The following is a 19300-nucleotide window of genomic DNA, read 5'->3' on the forward strand; positions in this document are numbered from 1 at the left end:
AGAGCTAGAACCACCCCATACAAGGACAGGTACCATACAAGGACAAATCAATCCTTGTACAAATGGAGCAACTGTTCAGAAGAGAGGAAGTTTCAACATCTAAAAAGGACACCCAGTTTCTTAGAGGCAGGCTTAGCTATTCCTGTAATGTGGGGTTTCCAAGAAAGAATGGATGCTACCATTACTTGTCATAAAAGATGATGAAGAGTACTTTTATATTGTAAGTGTGGTGGAAAAAGAAGTTGGTGGACAGCCAACGACCAGGAAGTTATATTACTAGTGCTACCCGCCTGGGTATCGGGAGGGTTAGTGACATTTGCTTAGTGAGCCAGCACTTTAGTGGTTGTCAAGTTGCACTCCTCTGAAACAAGTAGCGTCTTTTCTTTCTGCCTCTCTAAAGTCTGGATTACTGGCATTCTGTCCACAAGCACACAATCTCTCCTTATCATAGGTAACACTTGACAACACTTAACTTACACAGCTCATTCTTCATAACCAGATTTTCCTGCAGTGAGCACAAAATGCTAGCCCTGCCTTTTGGCAAATTGGTAGGAGCAATGGATAGAAGTAGTGGGTAGGAAGATTTAGGAAGGAGCATAAGGTAGTAACATTAAGTAGAAGTAGTATGTAGGAAAATTAGAAGTAGTCATTAGGAATATTAGGTAGGAGTCTATGCAAACACTGCACTAGACTTGCCCTCTCCCATTGGCCTGTTAAGGGTGAGGCACTGAAGGCTAAGAAGCAGCACTGGGCTTCTTTAGTTATGGAGAATGTTGCCGTTGCCACGTGTTTGAAGAAGTTTCAGTTGGAACAGGTGTCAGAGATATTATTATTATACTTTATCGTTGTCTCCTGCGTTAGCGAGGTAGTGCAAGGAAACAGACGAAAAAATGGCCCAACCCACCCACATTTACATGTATACACATACACACCCACACACGCACATATACCTACCTATACATTTTATCATATACATACACAGACATATACATATATACACAAGTACATAATATACTTGCTGCCCTCATCCATTCCCATCACCACCCCACCACACATGAAATGGCACCCCCTCCCCCCGCGCACGTGCAAGGTGCACCAGGAAAGACAACAAAGGCCACATTCTTTCACATTCAGACTCTAGTTTTCATGTGTAATGCACGAAAACCACAGCTCCCTTTCCACATCCAGGCCCCACGAAACTTTCCATGGTTTACCCCAGATGCTTCACATGCCCTGATTCAATCCATTGGCAGCACGTTGACCCTGGTATACCAAATCATTCCAATTCACTATATTCCTTGCATGCCTTTCACTCTCCTGTATGTTCGAGCCCCGATCGCTCAAAATCTTTTTCACTCCCTCCTTCCACCTCCAGTTTGATTTCCCACTTCTCGTTCTATCCACCTCTGACACATATATCCTCTTTGTCAATCTTTCCTCACTCATTCTATCCATGTGACCGAACCATTTCAATACACCCTCTTCTGCTCTCTCAACCACACTCTTTTTATTACCACACATCTCTCTTACCCTTTCATTACTTACTCAATCAAACCACCTCATACCACATATTGTCCTCAAACATCTCATTTCCAACACATCCACCCTCCTCATCAGAGATATAGATAGATAGATAGTGGATGACTGGAATGAAATGACTGAAGACATTGTTGTTAATGCTGACAGCAAACATAGATTTAAAAAGTTGTATGATAATAGGGACTGTTCAAGAGATGGTGCCTCATGAATGTAAACCACCCAACCTTAAAGTACAAATAGGTAATAGGAAATTACACAGCATGAGAGATGTTTTTGAGATACCAGGGCCTGAACAGTCAAGGAGATGAAAGGCATGTATGGGATAGAGCAAATTAGAGCAATGTTGTATATTGGAGATGATTTGCCATCAGTATGCTGGACCAAAATATATGAGGTGATCAAGAGAAACCACAGAAATGGTCTATGATGCTTGGCTGTGGATGGTGGGTTCTGGTTTTGACATGTTATTTGTGACAAGGGAGTGAATCTGAGCATATGAAGACATTCTTTTTTTCAGTTCCTCATCTTGGGCCATGCAAACATTGAGAAGCCTGACTATCTGACCAGCAACACTGTCACCTCCTTTCTTTAGAAACTCAGCTGCATATCTCATCTACTCCTGCAGATTTGTGACACTGCATCTTATTCAAGGCTTTTACTACCTCCTCTCTTTTAGCCAAACCATTTACCAGGACTTTCACTCTACTTGTCACCTCCTCCTACAAACACTACAGCTGCACTCATCATCTGATTTATTCAGCAGTCCTTTAGAATACTCAATAAGCAATATATATCGTATATGTTCAAAATGAAATTTTATTCGGTACAAACACACCAGAAAATAGATGAAATGTGTAAGAAATTTGCCCTGGATACATATTTCCATTGTCCACATGAATGAACTTATATATTTCATGTTTTCTCACTGATATAGATTCTCCAACATTTTCAGCAGTGTTTAGGGTGTCTGCACAGTCCTGTCCCATTTTCAAAACCTTGATACAGAAAACCAAAAATGATATGACAACATGAATTTTTGTGTTTTGTTGATGAACCAGTAAAGATTTTGTGGACTTCAGTGCTGTGTTATTGACACATAGCACATCCAAACAATACCTCACATCTGTTGCCCATGTTTTGATCAACATATCCCTTGTTGCATTGCTAACCCATTCACATCCTCGCATGAAGCATTTTGCTTTTAGCAACAGGTGCTTGGAAAACTTGATTTTGACATACCCCACACATGACAGAGTCCAAGTGCATAACATCAGGAGACTGTTGAGGCCAAGAAACCATTACATCCTCTCCATCTTCAGGGAAAATTCATATCAAGGCAGTTGTGCACAACAAACTCCAGTGTTCCTTCTTGATGAAAGATAATGAATGGCTACAGTTCCACTAACTGGAGGGCAAAATGGTTTCCAACATGTCAGGATGCATAATTCATATCACATTCTCTTAGAAAAGGAAGATGGGCCTATCACCCTATCATGCATAATTCCACATCAAACTTTGAGGTTTGGGCTATCATGAATGTGTTCATAAAAGTCTGGTGGGCTTTCAGACTTCTGTATACACACATTATGGCAGTTAGCTCATTTTAACTTGTGAGAGATGGCTCCATTAGACAACAAAACTTTTTAGGAAGACATTGTCTATCAGTTGTGTTAAACATGAATCATGCAAACTCAGTTTAGGTAGTCATTGTCCTTATCAGTTGAGTTAAGCATGAATCATGCAAACTCATAGTATAGGTAGTCATTGTCCTTATCAGTTGAGTTAAGCAAGAATCATGCAAACTCATAGTGCCATGGCTTGTCATTCATTTGCAAAGCTTGCTGTATCTGTATGTGCTGTAAATGCATGAAGATGTAATCTTTTGTGTAGGACTCCATGCATTGTTGCTTGGTAGCTGGAGTTCATGTGAGGCATAACAAATAGACTTTATAAAGCTGTGTTTGAAGGTCTCCTCAAAAGTAACTTTGGTTTCTTCTGAAATGTCTGGACATCCACTTTGAGACGAGTCAAGCATTTTGTTTCTCTTCAGCAACTTGTAAAACCACCTGCTAGTCCTGGGTTTAGAGGGGGTGATGACAGTAATTCCATTGAACAGTTGTCATTGATTTCAGTTCTGCAAACCAGACAACATATTGAGCTTTCTCCAGCATAATTGTCATTTCCTTTTAGACTTCAATCAGTAGCAAATGATAGCTCAGATTACATTTTTTCAAAAATTAGCTAAGCAACATAATGTACAAAAATCAGATTATTATATCTATTTTGGTGGTGTAATAAAGATTTGAAAATGATACAGTACTTTGTGGATATGCTGTGTAATAATATGTTGTACAGATTAATACTGTATTTTGTTTCATTACAATCTTATAAGAAAAGAAATTAGATATTTCAAAATACTTTTCTGATATATCTATTACATTATGAATGAACTTGTGGAACTGCTTGTTTTCTCACTGTATTCAAACCCACCACATTTGTAGTTGACAAAAATAAAATGAAGATGGAATCACCAAGTAGTTTCTACATGTTTTGTTTTTTCAAGCTAGATAAGGGGAAAATTATATCTATATTGAAACTTTTGCTGTGATATATTTGCAAAGTTTTGTTGAAACAACAGAAATGGGTATGACATTAACAGAGAACCAGGCATACAAGAGGAATTAGAATGTTGCAGAAAAAGGGACTTTGACAAAGCACCTGTGGGAGATGCATGATGCCTGTCTGTAGGTATGGCATACCCAAATCCAGAATTATCCACAATCCAGCATAATCCATGTTCCAAAGTTGTAGGATGAGAGTTGCAACCTGTATCTGTAACTTGGAAAAATAATCAGACACATTCAACATTTATAGGTTGTATCTAGCCTGGTGGTTGGTGGTGAGGTGCATGTCTCCAGCCTGTGCACAGTGACAGTCCAACGTTTAGCTTCTCTCATGGACCCACCACATCCTCGTGGGTCTGACTGGTAAGAAGTTGCAAGTACACTGCTTCCATGTTATGTGATTTTTTTGCTTGTGATAGAACTGCACAAGGGAGAATTCATCTGTAATTCTGTGATGGTAAAATTCAAGTACCTTTAGGTTTTAGTTTTCCATTACACTTTTCTTTTTCTTTATTTTTTCACTTCCCCTTTTGTATTTTATGATTTAGAGGAAAATTATCCCTTAACTCAATATCTGACTTAATTGCACCACATCAGAACCAAACTTTAGGTATTAGTTAGATTAGTTTGGAATTTCCAGGAAATTTACAATATTCTCATCCAAAGACTTGAACTTTTCATTACTTAGATGTATGATGTGATCAAATTGATGGGTTTAAAAACAAACATCAAGCCCAGAAAAGCATATTGATGCTTGTTCTGACACCATTTTTCATATCTTTTCATAGTATTTACACAACCCTTTAGAAACATAATGCTTTCATGGTTGATATACACTTTCAGTGCCATCATAATATGACTTTAATCACTGGCTGTAGAAAATTAATTTCTCTATATGATGTTTGTTTATCCTGTCTAGATTTTGAAATAATGACAAGATCCTATCATGCTCTGAATAAGTGTGGATTTTGGAAGTGAGAGATAAGTAGCATGTTTGAAGAAAGGAACCTGGATGATGTATCTCTGTATGAAACAAATCTCAAGGGAAAGGGGACAAAATGGTTTCAGGATATCTTAAGGTGCAGTCAGGGGTTAGTGTAGGTGTGAGCGCTAAGGAAGAGTATCCCTTCTGCTGATGGAGGAAGTGTGGGAATGTATGAAAAATTGTAATAAAGTTAGTCTCAGACTGATGCTGATAAAAATGAAAGTTAATAATGAGAGGTGGGTGATTATTTGTGCTTATGTACCTGACCATGAGAGGATGAAATGGAGAGGTAAATGGAGGAGCTGAGTGAGTGTATGATCAGTCACATTAGGTATTAGTGATGGGTGATTTGTATTTAAAAGAGGGTGATGTGGTATAACTGGGGGACATGGGGTATTCTGTGAAAAAGAACTGGTGTTTGGGAATAATGTGCCTAGTTTAAAAAGAGGAACTTACATACATATACATAGCTAAGTAGAAAAGATGATATGAGGGCATTATTTAATTACATAGTAACTGTTAAGCATGCATAAAGAGACTTCTGGATGTGATTGTGATGAGAGGTACAGCTGGTGGGACGTTTGTAGAGCCTTTTGGAAAAGAGGAAATGATAAGGGTGAGAAGAATGGTGGTGAAGGTATGTTAGCTTGCAAAAGAGGCTTGTGTGAGGAGACACCAAGAGAGATTGTGTGTAGAAAGGCCAAAGGTAAGAATAGATGAAGTAGGGGAGAGGATGAGAAATGGTAGATATTTAATGAAGCAGTGCTGATATACAAGAAAAGTGTTTAGCATGTGGAAGATGAAAGGTGAGTCTGTGAAAAAGGCTGGTGAGTTGTGAAATGACAAAGTAATTTTTTCTTAGTAGCTAATGTGGCTTAGGCAAAACATGCCCTAATCAGGGCCATCTCGGTTGAAAGAAAACAAATGCTTGTGAAAGAGAAAGAAAAGTGGATGGGTGGTACTTATAGGGAAAGAATGTGAGTGATTGGGAAATGCACAAGAATAGTGGCAGGAAGTCAAAAAGGTGCAGGGGCTGAAGAAGAGGGCAATTGAGAGTTGGGGTAAGGGAGTGTACACAGACATCAGGCAGAGTAAGGACATTTTTTGGAATAAAGTTAATAGTGTGAGTAAGACAACAGAACAAATGGCAACATCGGGTGTTTAGGCCAGGAACTGATATTGTTTATATTCTTTATATGTTTAGCTCTGAGAAACACTGTGTTGGAGTTGCCCTCTGCCAGTGGCCTGTGAAGAGAAAAGAACAATGGCTAAGAAGTAGCACTGAGTCCACCAGTTATTCCTGGGTGTAAAAAGGATGAGTAATTGAGGATGATGGCTCTGAATGTTAATGGGATGACTGGTGAGAGTAAAAGGAGGGGCTTGTGGAGAATTTTAAAAAGTTTAGTTTGGGTGTGCTGGGGATTTGGGAAACCTATATCCTTTGGTAGGGAGAGTATATGTGAATAAAAGCAAGGTTATTAGGTATAGCAGTGGAAAGAGATAGGTTATTTTCAACATGACTTTAAAAAGAGAGAACTTGTAGGAAGTAGAATCTTTTAGTTACCTAAGAGTAGTTATGGCAGGGAATGGAATGATCATGAGGGGACAAAGGTCCTTAGACACATTTACGAATGTTTGGAGAACAAAGATAGGCATGTTGTATATTTTTCCTAATAGTGTTGTACTGTAAACCTTCAATTTAATGGACTAGTCGAGGGGTGGGAGTGTCCGTTAATGCCAAAAGTCCATTAAATCAAGAATGAAACATATGGGCCATTTTTTAATACAATATACAGTAAACAGTAATACAGTTCACACTTTTTCTTTTAACTCCTCTATCACTTGTTGCCATTTTGAATTGTAAGGATTGCAAAAATATTTAATAAAGTAACTATTCTCTTTGTACAACCTGACCACTTGGTAGCTTGAGGGAGACTGAGACCAAAGCAAAGTGAGCGTACCCAGCACTCCCAAAAACACGTGTGATATGAAATGTGCATGGTGTGGCATTTGAGGGGGAGGGGTGAATGCTATTTCGTGTGTGGTGGGATGGCAGTGGGAATGGATGAAGGCAGCAAGTATGGATATGTAAATATATGTATGTATATATATGTCTGTGTATGTATATGTATGTATACATTGAAATGTATATGTATGTATATGTTGGAAAAGATCTCAATTTAGCATGTGATCAAGTATATTCCTATGAGTCCATGGGGATATGAAACACAATAAGCTCCCAAGTGCACTTTCATGTAATAATCACATCATCAGGGGAGATACAAAAAAGAAATATTAGTCAGTTGATATACAGTGAAGAGACATAGCTAGGATGCCATTTGGTAAATAAGTGACTGCCCAAGGCAGACAATGAGCGTATCATAAACTTATTTTGTGGACCAGAAGGGGAATTGTTTACAAATTTTATCAACAATGAAGCTATCCAATTTATGTGGACCTTCACTAATATCAAGGTTATAATTCTTTGTGTATTTAATAATGGAAGATTCAATGATATTTCTTGTGGTACTGGAGTTAGAGTTAATAACTGAGATGGCATTACTCCAGTCAATACAATGATCATAGTTTTTAACATGATTAAACAAAGCAATTGATTCTTGTCATGTTCTTATACTATATTTATGTTGCTTAAGTCTAACAGAATGATCCTTACCAGTCTGCCCAACATAAGACTTATCACAATTTCTACATGGCATTTTATAGATGCATTCAGTAGAACTTTCTGGTGAGTTCCTGATTAAGATATTCTGTATAGTGTTATTGTTGCTGAAGGCAACATTTACATTAAAGGATTTAAGCAACATGGGAAGTAAAATAAAATTATTATCAAAAGGGAGAACTAAAAGATTCTTGGTGTCAATGGGAGGTTTGGGTTCTACTCTATATAATGATTTCTTTGCTAACTTAAGGGATTTTATCAATGAAAGATCTAGGGTACTTTAACTTGGATCCAATAGAATATATCTTCTCAAACTCATCATCAATAAACTCTGGACTGCAAATACATAATGCCCTAAGGAACATAGATTGAAATGATGATAATTTAACTCTGTCATGTTGAGATGAGTGATAATGGATGTATGAGTGTACATTGGTAGGTTTTCTGTATATGCTAAACTTAAACTTGTTTCCTTGCCTATGGATCATGCAATCTAAAAATGGTACCGTACCATTATTTTCATTTTTACAGTAAATTTGGTGTAAGGTACTAAATTGTTAAAGAAGGGGAAAAATGTTTGTAAATTTTCATTTGTTTGCCAAACACAAAGAACATCATCTAAATACCAAAACCAAATTGCATTAGAAAGTAAGATATCCTTTAGTAATTTTGTTTCAAAGAATTCCATATAAAGATTACTTAGTACAGGTGAAAGAGGGTTACCCATTGCCATACCAAGTTTTTGAGCATAATATTCTCCTCTGAACTGAAATACAGTTTTTATACACAATTTTATCAGTTCAGTAAAAACAGACTTTGAAACAGGTAAATGAATATCATCCAGAGCATCAAATAGATATTCTAAGAGGTCATCAACCAGAACTTTTGTAAACAGTGAGGAAACATTAAAGCTAACAAGTTTGAAATCAAAACTATCATTGATATTATGTATGTATGGACTTATCAAAACACATAAACCAAATTTTCCAGCAAGACCTACAGTGAGTTCAGTAGGCTCCATCACATATGAATTGTTGAAAGTGGTTAGTTTCTTTAGTAAGCCCTTTAGTGGGTAAGATATCAAATTCTAATATCATGAACAATGTAGATTTAGTTAACAAGCTTAATAAGATATCTGGAAGTGGACTTAGCAGTGGATGGAACCATGGAAGTGGAAGTGAGTCACAGGGTGGGGGAGGGGGTGAAGGTTCTTGGAGCAATGAAGAATGTGTGGAATAAGAGAACGTTATCTCGGAGAGCAAAAATGGGTATGTTTGAAGGAATAGTAGTTCCAACAATGTTATATGGTTGCGAGGCATGGGCTATAGATAGGGTTGAACGGAGGAGGGTGGATGTGTTGGGAATGAAATGTCTGAGGACAGTATGTGGTGTAAGGTGGTTTGATCAAGTAAGTAATGAAAGGTTAAGAGAGATGTGTGGTAATAAAAAGAGTGTAGTTGAGAGAGCAGAAGAGGTTGTGTTGAGATGGCTTGGACACATGGAGAATGAGTGAGGTGAGATTGACAAAGAGGTTGTATGTGTTAGAGGCAGAGGGAAGAAGAAGTGGGAGACCAAATTGGAGGTGGAAGGATGGAGTGAAAAAGATGTTGAGCAATCAGGGCCTGAACATACAGGAGAGTGAGAAGTGTGCAAGGAACAGACTGAATTGGAAGGATGTGGTATACCAGGGTCGACGTACTGTCATTGGACTGAACCAGGGCATGTGAAGCGTCTGGGGTAAACCATGGGAAGGTCTGTGGAGCCTGGATGTAGTGAGCTGTGGTTTCAATGCATTACACATGGCAGCTAGAGACTGAGTTTGAGCGAATATGGCCTTTTCCTGGCACTGCCTTACTAAAGCGAAGAATAGCGATGCTGTGGCCTGTGGGATTGGGTAGCGACAGGAATAGATGAAAGCAAGCAAGTATGAATATGTACATGTGTATATATGTATATGTCTGTGTAGGTGTATGTATATGTTGATATGTATGTGTGTGTATATGTGCGTATGTGGGCGTTTATGTATATATATGTGTATGTGAGTGAATGGGCCATTCTTCGTCTGTTTCCTTATGCTGTCTTGCTGACATGGGAAACAGTGATTAAGTAATAATGATAAATAAGTAATTATTATTATTATTTTGCTTTGTCGCTGTCTCCCGCATTTGCAAGGTAGCGCAAGGAAACAGACAAAAGAAATGCCCCAACCCACCCCCATACACATGTATATACATACACGTCCCCACATGCAAATATACATACCCATACATCTCAATGTACACATATATATACACACACACAATTCACACTGTCTGCCCTTATTCATTCCCATCGCCACCTTGCCACACATGGAATAACATCCCCCTCCCCCCTCATGTGTGCGAGGTAGTGCTAGGAAAAGACAACAAAGGCCCCATTCATTCACACTCAGTCTCTAGCTGTCATGCAATAATGCCCGAAACCACAGCTCCCTTTCCACATCCAGGCCCCACAGAACTTTCCATGGTTTACCCCAGATGCTTCACATGCCCTGATTCAATCCATTGGCAGCATGTCGACCCCGGTATACCACATTGATCCAATTCACTCTATTCCTTGCCCGCCTTTCACCCTCCTGCATATACAATATATGATATGTATCCCAGGCATAAGTTCAAGTTCCATTCTGACTGACCGGTCATATACCTGTACAGCATTCTTTTATCCTATTCAGTTTGTATTATGATAATTTGTTTTTTTTATGAACCAGGTTTATTATATGATTCTGTAGTTTCTTTTTACCTTTTATTTAAGGTTTTTTAGTTCATATCTAACCATTTATATTTTCATTATGGAAGTTCTATCGTGATTATTTCATTTTTGTTTAACTAGTTTTATTAATTGACATTTCTTAGATCTATGGTTTATTAGAAAAAATTCTTGGTTTATTTTTTACCTTTTCAGCAGCTCCTGCATTAGCAGTTACTTGCTGCTTACCCTGGTACTCGAAAGTTGTGCAAGCTATATCTTCTCTTAAATCTATTGAACCAACCATGATTTCCTGTGAAGTTCTCAATGAAATCCTCTCCCTTTCACTTCTTTATAGTCTCAAAAAGGCTTTCAACCTTCGCCTGAATTGTTGATAAGCTTAGTGGTACACATTTTTAATTTGATCTTCCATCCACTGCATCAACAACTTTTCCATTTCGTGGATGGGCCCTTGTTGCTTTGTCATTGTCATTGACTTCATACTTGCTGAACCTTTCACTGCTTCATGTATTTTTTCTTTGTGGAAACCGTCGAATGGGACAACTGTAGAACACGTGTAACCACATGAACTTTTTTCCTTCATATTGAGTGATTACCTTCATTTTCAATTCTAGATCAAGCATCTTCCTTGACGTCTTGTCAGATCTGTCAACATGTGATGGGTTTTCCCTCTTGCTTGATATCTTTTCTCTGTTTTGATACAAAAAATAGTTTAATCAAAATCCAATTTTTTTTTAGATTCACTTTAATAATGCATATTTACTAAATGGTAACTGAGAGAGATGCTGTGATGTACATAAAGCTGAAATATTGTCTGAGTCACTGTTATACGCATGAAGCTGTTAAAACTGGTGGACATACGACCAAGCTTGACTTTTATATTTACGTATATTTATTTTATTTATTTTTGCTTTGTTGCTGTCTCCCGCATTAGCGAGGTAACGCAAGGAAACAGACGAAAGAAATCGCCCAACCCACCCACATACACATGTGTATACATACACAAACACACACGCAAATATACATACCTATACATCTCAACATATACATATATATATACACACACAGACATATACATATATACACATGTACATAATTCATACTGTCTGCCCTTATTCATTCCCATTGCCACCCCGCCACACATGAAATAACAACCCCCTCCCCCCAAATGTGTGCGAGGTAGCGCTAGGAAAAGACAACAAAGGCCACATTCGTTCACACTCAGTATCTAGCTGTCATGTAATAATGCACTGAAACCACAGCTCCTTTTCCACATCCAGGCCCCACAGAACATTCCATGGTTTACCCCAGACGCTTTACATGCCCTGGTTCAATCCATTAACAACACATTGACCCCGGTATACCACATCGTTCCAATTCACTCTATTCCTTGCACGCCTTTCACCCTCCTGCATGTTCAGGCCCTGATCAATCAAAATCTTTCTCACTCCATCTTTCCACCTCCAATTTAGTCTCCCACTTCTCCTTTGTCCCTCCACCTCTGACACATATATCCTCTTGGTCAATCTTTCCTCGCTCATTCTCTCCATGTAACCAAACCATTTCAAAACACCCTCTTCTGCTCTCTCAACCATACTCTTTTTATTTCCATACATCTCTCTTACCCTATTATTACTTACTCGATCAAACCATCTCACACCACATATTGTCCTCAAACATCTCATTTCCAGCACATCCACCCTCCTCCGCACAACTCTATCCATAGCCCATGCCTTGCAACCATATAACATTGTTGGAACCACTATTCCTTCAAACATACCCGTTTTTGCTCTCCGATATAATGTTCTCGACTTCCACACATTCTTCAACGCTCCCAGAACTTTCGCCCCCTCCCCCACCCTATGATTCACATCTGCTTCCATGGTTCCATCTGCTGCCAAACCCACTCCCAGATATCTAAAACACTTCACTTCCTCCAGCTTTTCTCCATTCAAACTTACCTCCCAACTGACTTGTTCCTCAACCCTACTGTACCTAATAACCTTGCTCTTATTCACATTTACTCTCAGCTTTCTTCTTTCACACACTTTACCAAACTCAGTCACCAGCTTCTGCAGTTTCTCACATGAATCAGCCAACAGCGCTGTATCATCAGCGAACAACAACTTACTTCCCAAGCTCTCTCATCCACAACAGACTGCATACATGCCACTCTTTCCAAAACTCTTGCGCTTACCTCCCTAAGAACCCATCCATAAACAAATTAAACAACCATGGAGACATCACACACCCCTGCCGCAAACCTACATTCACTGAGAGCCAATCACTTTCCTCTCTTCCTACACGTACACATGCCTTACATCCTTGATAAAAACTTTTCACTGCTTCTAACGACTTGCCTCCCACACCATATATTCTTAATGCCTTCCACAGACCTTCTCTATCAACTCTATCTGCCTTCTCCAGATCCATAAATGCTACATACATATCCATTTGCTTTTCTAAGTATTTCTCACATACATTCTTCAAAGCAAACACCTGATCCACACATCCTCTACCACTTCTGAAACCACACTGCTCTTCCCCAATCTGATGCTCTGTACATACCTTCACCCTCTCAATCAGTACCCTCTCATATGATTTCCCAGAAATACTCAACAAACTTAAACCTCTATAATTTGAGCACTCTCTTTTATCCCCTTTGCCTTTGTACAATGGCACTATGCACGCATTCCGCCGATCCTCAGGCACCTCCCCATGAGACATACATACATTAAATAACCTTACCAACCAGTCAACAATACAGTCACCCCCTTTTTTAATAAATTCTACTGCAATATCATCCAAACCCACTGCCTTGCTGGCTTTCATCTCCCACAAAGCTTTTACTACCTCTTCTCTGTTTACCAAATCATTTTCCCCAACCCTCTCACTTTGCACACCACCTCAACCAAAACACCCTATATCTACCACTTTATCATCAAACACATTCAACAAGCCTTCAAAATACTCACTCCATCTCCTTCTCACATCACCATTTCCTGTTATCATCTCCCCATTAGCCCCCTTCACTGAAATTCCTATTTGCTCCCTTGTCTTACGCACTTTGTTTACCTCCTTCCAAAACATCATTTTATTCTCCCTAAAATTTAATGATACTCTCTCACCCCAACTCTCATTTGCCCTCTTTTTCACCTCTTGCACCTTTCTCTTGACCTCCTGCCTCTTTCTTTTATAAATCTCCCACTCATTTGCATTTTTTCCCTGCAAAAATCGTCCAAATCCTCTCTCTTCTCTTTCTCTAATAATCTTACTTCTTCATCCCACCACTCACTACCCTTTCTAATCTGCCCACCTCCCATGCTTCTTATGCCACAAGCATCTTTTGCCCAAGCCATCACTGCTTCCCTAGATACATCCCATTCCTCCCCCACTCGCCTTACATCCATAGTTCTCACCTTTTTCCATTCTGTACTCAGTTTTTCCTGAGGGATAGGGGAGAAAGAATACTTCCCACGCATTCCTCACGTGTCGTAGAAGGCGACTAAAGGGGATGGGAGAGGGGTGGCTGGAAACCCTTCCCTCCTTGTATTTTAACTTTCTAAAAGGGGAATCAGAAGAAGGAGCCACACGGGGAGTGCTCATCCTCCTCGAAGGCTCAGATTGGGGTGTCTAAATGTGTGTGGATGTAACCAAGATGAGAAAAAACGAGATAGGTAGTATGTTTGAGGAAAGGAACCTGGATGTTTTGGCTCTGACTGAAAAGAAGCTCAAGGGTAAATGGGAAGAGTGGTTTGGGAATGTCTCGGGAGTAAAGTCAGGGGTGAGTGAGAGGACAAGAGCAAGGGAAGGAGTAGCACTACTCCTGAAACAGGAGTGGTGGGAGTATGTGATAGAGTGTAAGAAAGTAAACTCTAGATTGATATGGGTAAAACTGAAAGTTGATAGAGAGAGATGGGTGAATATTGGTGCATATGCACCTGGGCATGAGAAGAAAGATCATGAGAGGCAAGTGATTTGGGAGCAGCTGAGTGAGTATGTTAGTAGTTTTGATGCAAGAGACTGGGTTATAGTGATGGGGGATTTGAATGGAAAGGTGAGTAATGTGGCAGTTGAGGGAATAATTGGTGTACAGGGGGTGTTCACTGTTGTAAATGGAAATGGTGAAGAGCTTGTAGATTTATGTGCTGAAAAGGACTGTTGATTGGGAATACCTGGCCTAAAAAGAGAGATATACATAAGTATACGTATGTAAGTAGGAGAGATGACCAGAGAGCGTTATTGGATTACGTGTTAATTGATAGGCACGCGAAAGAGAGACTTTTGGATGTTAATGTGCTGAGAGGTGCAACTGGAGGGATGTCTGATCATTATCTTGTGGAGGCTAAGGTGAAGATTTGTAGAGGTATTCAGAAGAGAAGAGAGAATGTTGGGGTGAAAATAGTGGTCAGAGTAAGTGAGCATAGGAAGGAGACTTGTGTGAGGAAGTACCAGGAGATATTTATTATTAATGTATATTTTTTCCAGTCATATGTATTAATTGCTGTAAGTCTGAAGTTCCATATATGTATGTGAGAAATACTTAGAAAAGCAAGTGGATTTGTATGTAGCATTTATGTATGTGGAGAAGGCATATAATAGAGTTGATAGAGATGCTCTGTGAAAGGTATTAAGAATATATGGTGGGTTTGGCAGGCAAGTTGTTAGAAGCAGTGAAAAGTTTTTATCAAGGATGTAAGGCATGTGTACGTGAAGGAAGAGAGGAAAGTAATTGGTCCTCAATGAATGTTGGTTTGCAGCAGGGGTGTGTGATGTCTCCATGGTTGTTTAATTTGTTTATGGATGGGGTTGTTAGGGAGATGAATGCAAGAGTTTTGGAAAGAGGGGCAAATATACAGTCTGTTGTGGAAGAGAGAGCTTGGGAAGTGAGTCAGTTGTTGTTCGCTGATGATACAGCGCTGGTCTCCGTAACAACCCCATCCATAAAGAAATTAAACAACCATTAAGACATCATGCACCCCTGACGCAAACCAACATTCACTGAGAACCAATCACTTTCCTCTCTTCCTACTCGTACAAATGCCTTACGTCCTCGATAAAAACTTTTCACTGCTTCTAACAACTTGCATCTCGCGCCGTATATTCGTTATACCTTCCACAGAGCATCTCTATCATCTGAATCATATGCCTTCTCCAGATTCATACATGCTACATACAAATCCATTTGTTTTTCTAAGTATTTCTCGCATACACTCTTCAAAGCAAACACCTGATCCACACATCCTCTACCATTTCTGAAACCACAATGCTCTTCCCCAATCTGATGCTCTGTACATGCCTTCACCCTCTCATTCAATACCCTCCCTTGTAATTTCCCAGGAATACTCAACAAACTTTTTTTTATTTTGCTTTTTTTTATTTTGCTTTGTTGCTGTCTCCCGCGTTTGCGAGGTAGCGCAAGGAAACAGACGAAAGAAAATGGCCCAACCCAGCCCCATACACATGTATATACACACACGTCCACACACGCAAATATACATACCTATACATCTCAATGTACACATATATATACACACACAGACACATACATATATACCCATGCACACAATTCACACTGTCTGCCTTTATTCATTCCCATCGCCACCTCGCCACACATGGAATACCATCCCCCTCCCCCCTCATGTGTGCAGGGTAGCGCTAGGAAAAGACAACAAAGGCCTCATTCTTTCACACTCAGTCTCTAGCTGTCATGCAATAATTCCCGAAACCACAGCTCCCTCTCCACATCCAGGCCCCACACAGCTTTCCATGGTTTACCCCAGATGCTTCAGCTGCCCTGATTCAATCCACTGACAGCACGTCAACCCTGGTATACCACATCGATCTAATTCACTCTATTCCTTGCCCGCCTTTCACCCTCCTGCATGTTCAGGCCCCGATCACTCAAAATCTTTTTCACTCCATCTTTCCACCTCCAATTTGGTCTCCCACTTCTCCTCGTTCCCTCCACCTCCGACGCATATATCCTCTTGGTCAATCTTTCCTCACTCATTCTCTCCATGTGCCCAAACCATTTCAAAACACCCTCTTCAGCTCTCTCAACCACACTCTTTTTATTTCCCCACATCTCTCTTACCCTTACATTACTTACTCGATCAAACCACCTCACACCACACATTGTCCTCAAACATCTCATTTCCAGCACATCCACCCTCCTGCGCACAACTTTATCCATAGCCCACGCCTCGCCACCATACAACATTGTTGGAACCACTATTCCTTCAAACATACCCATTTTTGCTTTCCGAGATAATGTTCTCGACTTCCACACATTCTTCAAGGCTCCCAGGATTTTCGCCCCCTCCCCCACCCTATGATTCACTTCCGCTTCCATGGTTCCATCCACTGCCAGATCCACTCCCAGATATCTAAAACACTTTACTTCCTCCAGTTTATCTCCATTCAAACTTACCTCCCAATTGACTTGACACTCAACCCTACTGTACCTAATAACCTTGCTCTTATTCACATTTACTCTTAACTTTCTTCTTTCACACACTTTACCAAACTCAGTCACCAGCTTCTGCAGTTTCTCACATGAATCAGCCACCAGCGCTGTATCATCAGCGAACAACAACTGACTCACTTCCCAAGCTCTCTCATCCACAACAGACTGCATTCTTGCCCCTCTTTCCAAAACTCTTGCATTCACCTCCCTAACAACCCCATCCATAAACAAATTAAACAACCATGGAGACATCACACACCCCTGCCGCAAACCTACATTCACTGAGAACCAATCAACAAACTTATTCCTCTGTAATTTGAGCACTCACTTTTATCCCCTTTGCCTTTGTACAGTGGCACTATGCAAGCAATCCACATACATTGAATAACCTTACCAACTAGTCAATAACATGGCCATCCCCCCTTTTTTAATAAATTCCACTGCAATACCATCCAAACCCCCTGCCTTGCCAGCTTTCATCTTCTGCAAAGCTTTTACTACCTCTTCTCTGTTTGCCAAATCATTCTCCCTAACCCTCTCACTTTGCACACCACCTCAATCAAAACACCCTATATCTGCCACCCTATCATCAAACACATACAACAAACCTTCAAAATACTCACTCCATCTCCTTCTCACATCACCACTACTTGATATCACCTCCGTATTTGCTCCCTTCACTGAAGTTCCCATTTGTTCCCTTGTCTTACACACTTTATTTACCTCCTTTCAAAACATCTTTTTATTCTCTCTAAAATTTAATGATACTCTCTCACCTCAACTCTCATTTGACTTCTTTTTCACCTCTTGCCCCCTCTCTTGACCTCCTGCCTCTTTCTTTTTACATCTCCCAGTTATTTGCATTATTTCCCTACAAAAATCGTCCAAATGCCTCTCTCTTCTCTTTCACTAATAATCTTACTTCTTCATCCCACCACTCACTACCCTTTCTAATCTGCCCACCTCCCATGCTTCTGATGCCACAAGCATCTTTTGCGCAAGCCATCACTGATTCCCTAAATACATTCCATTCCTCCCCCACTCCCGTTACATCCTTTGTTCTCACCTTTTTCCATTCTGTACTCAGTCTCTCCTGGTACTTCCTCACACAAGTCTCCTTCCCAAGCTCACTTACTCTCACCACTCTCTTCACCCCAACATTCTCTCTTCTTTTCTGAAAACCTCTACAAATCTTCACCTTCGCCTCCAAAAGATAATGATCAGACATTATATATATAAATATATATACACATATATTGGAAAGGATCACAATTTTGCGTGTCCTCAAGTATATTCTTATGAGTCCATGGGGAAAATGTAACACAATAAGTTCCCAAGTGCACTTTCGTGTAATAATCACATCATCAGGGGAGGTACAAGAAAGAAATAACAGTCAATTGATATACAATGAAGAGACATAGTTAGGACGCCATTTGGTAAACATGTGATTGTCTAAGACAGACAACGAGTGTATCATACACTTATTATGTGGACAAGAAGGTGAATTGTTTACAAATGTTATTAACAATAAAGTTATCCAATTTGTAAAGACTTTCACTAATATAAAGTTTATAATTCTTTGTATATTCAATAATAGAATATTCAATGATATTTCTTGTGGTACTGGAGTTAGAGTTGATAACTGAGATGGCATTACTCCAGTCAATAAAATGAGCATAGTTTTTATAGTGATTAAACAAGGCATTTGATTCTTGTCCTGTTCTTATACTATATTTATGTTGGTTAAGTCTAACAGAAAGGTCCTTACCAGTCTACCGAACATAAAACTTAGCACAATTTCTACATGGCACTGTATAGATGCATCCACGAGATTTTTCTGGTGAGTTTCTGATGAAGATATTCTTTGTAGTATTATTGTTGCTGAAGGCAATATTTACATTAAGGGAAACAAGTTTAAGTCTAGCATATACAGAAAACCTACCAATGTATGCTCATATATCCACTATTACTCATCTCAACATGACAGAGTTAAATTATCATCATTTCAATCTATGTTCCTTAGGGCATTACGTATTTGCAGTCCGGAGTTTATTGATGATGAGTTTGAGAAGATATGTTCTATCGGATCTAAGGTAAAGTACCCTTGATCTTTCACTGATGAATCCCCTAAGTTAGCAAAGAAATCATTTTATAGAGTTGAACCTAAACCTCCCATTGACACCAAGAATCTTTTAGTTATCCCTTTTAATAATAATTTTACTTTGCTAACCATGTTGCTTAAATCCTTTAATGTA

General features: G+C 39.5%; 1 protein-coding gene across 1 annotated transcript in view; it reads left to right on the top strand.

The window, feature by feature from the left end:
- Nucleotides 1–19300, top strand: part of LOC139748906 (death-associated protein kinase 1-like) — a 1274027-nt gene that overhangs the window by 1219344 nt on the left and 35383 nt on the right. Inside the window, exon 27 of the mRNA XM_071662270.1 lies at nt 4414–4526. Coding sequence (XP_071518371.1) covers nt 4414–4526 — 113 coding nt within the window. The remainder of the gene's footprint in view (nt 1–4413; nt 4527–19300) is intronic.

Source organism: Panulirus ornatus, chromosome 6, assembly GCF_036320965.1.
Source record: "Panulirus ornatus isolate Po-2019 chromosome 6, ASM3632096v1, whole genome shotgun sequence".
NCBI classification, from domain to species: domain Eukaryota; kingdom Metazoa; phylum Arthropoda; class Malacostraca; order Decapoda; family Palinuridae; genus Panulirus; species Panulirus ornatus.